At 46.2% G+C, this 1,509-nt stretch overlaps 1 protein-coding gene across 1 annotated transcript in view; it reads left to right on the top strand.

Annotated features, from left to right (window-relative positions):
* The window catches only part of LOC104490453 (potassium channel subfamily K member 2), a gene marked incomplete at its 5' end in the record, with an annotated part of 21,222 nt that extends 20,134 nt beyond the window's left edge, over positions 1 to 1,088 (top strand). Inside the window, one exon of the mRNA XM_010132740.1 lies at positions 771 to 1,088. Coding sequence (XP_010131042.1) covers positions 771 to 1,088 — 318 coding nt within the window. The remainder of the gene's footprint in view (positions 1 to 770) is intronic.
* Between the last annotated feature and the right edge of the window lie 421 nt (positions 1,089 to 1,509).

The raw sequence follows: 1,509 nt of genomic DNA, 5'->3' as shown, positions 1-1,509 counted from the left end.
TCGAGGGCCTTGCAGCCAGTCTGACGGGGGATCTGTGGGTAGCCGGGGAAATCCCCCCCTCCAGCTGCCTGGTGATTGTCCCGCAGCGGCGACTGGCAGGCTGCGTTTCTTTGGGTGTCATCAGCAAGTCTCCGAGTCCCGTTCTGCGATTGTCTTCGTGCTGCTCTTGGGGATGTCACTTCAGTGGAGGCAGGGTGGTAAGCAGATATGCTGCTGCCATGACTGGAACTGCTTCTCTGTTGGTATGTTTGAGCAAGCACAGAAAAGAGGGAATACAAACAGCTGACATTTTCCTTAAAAAAAGCTTTTCTGTCTAAATTTAGAAAATTCTTTGCCAAGTCTCCCAGGGATCTTTCCACAGACAGTAAAAGTGCTCATAAATAACTCTGCACCCGAGCAGCAATACATAACACCGCCTGGATTGTTGGGATTTCAGCATCCCCTGACCAGCTGGGTACTGTGCAGCTGTCAGGGCTCTGCAGCTCCCCTGTATTGCTGACTGCCTATAATTTAAAAAAAAAAAAAAATAGCAGAAAAGGTTTTTATTGTGTTTTTGGAATTGTTGTTAACTCTTACTAGTGTGACATTTCTTCTTGCTTCGCTGCTATCAATGAAAGAGTGAGTGTGTGCCAAGAGAAATCTGTGCCAGCAGCAGCTCTTTGCCAACTCAAAGTCACTTTTCTCTCTCACTGGGTTCTCAAGCCTAAACGGTGACTAAAATCCTTGGCCCTGTAATGCTCCCCTTTTTTTTCCCCACAATTTTGTTGCAGGTAGGGGAATTCAGAGCCCATGCTGCGGAGTGGACGGCCAATGTCACTGCAGAGTTCAAAGAAACTCGAAGGCGCCTGAGCGTGGAGATCTACGACAAGTTCCAGCGGGCTACCTCTATCAAAAGGAAGCTCTCTGCAGAACTCGCCGTCAACCACAATCAAGACCTGACTCCCTGCAAGAGAACCCTCTCAGTCAACCATCTCACCAGTGAGAAGGACATCTTGCCAGCTCTAACAAAGACAGACAGCATTTACATGAATGGTTTGACACCGCACTGTGCAGCAGAAGAGATAGCTGTTATTGAAAACATTAAGTAGCCATGACTTTGGATCTCAGTCCATGAGAAGCTCTTGGCTTAGACTGGTCATATACCTTTTTTTCTCCACCCTGTCGATGATCAATGCTAATAGCATTTTATATGTGTGCATGAGTTCCACAGAAACTACAGTCCGGAGTCACCATCGCATCTCTTCAAAGACACAAAGACAAATGGCACTTCTGTTACCGAAAGATGCTGGAACAAGCAACGTCTTCTGCCTTTATCTGCCCAGACTGTTTTTCACTTCTCCTAATGTGCCATACGGCCTCAAGAATGATTCTCACTTGTTTATGGTAATAATGTAGCTTTGAGGGATTAGTCCTTAAAATTTCAGGGTCTACCTTACTGAGCCTAGGAATGGACCATTTCTGGACTACAACACACTTGTAAATGGCAAGAAATTCTTATGCAGCCTTTTA

The sequence above is a fragment of the Buceros rhinoceros genome, unplaced genomic scaffold, assembly GCF_000710305.1.
Source record: "Buceros rhinoceros silvestris isolate BGI_N320 unplaced genomic scaffold, ASM71030v1 scaffold1743, whole genome shotgun sequence".
Classification (NCBI taxonomy): Eukaryota; Metazoa; Chordata; class Aves; order Bucerotiformes; family Bucerotidae; genus Buceros; species Buceros rhinoceros.
This window is presented reverse-complemented; position numbering and strand designations above follow the sequence as displayed.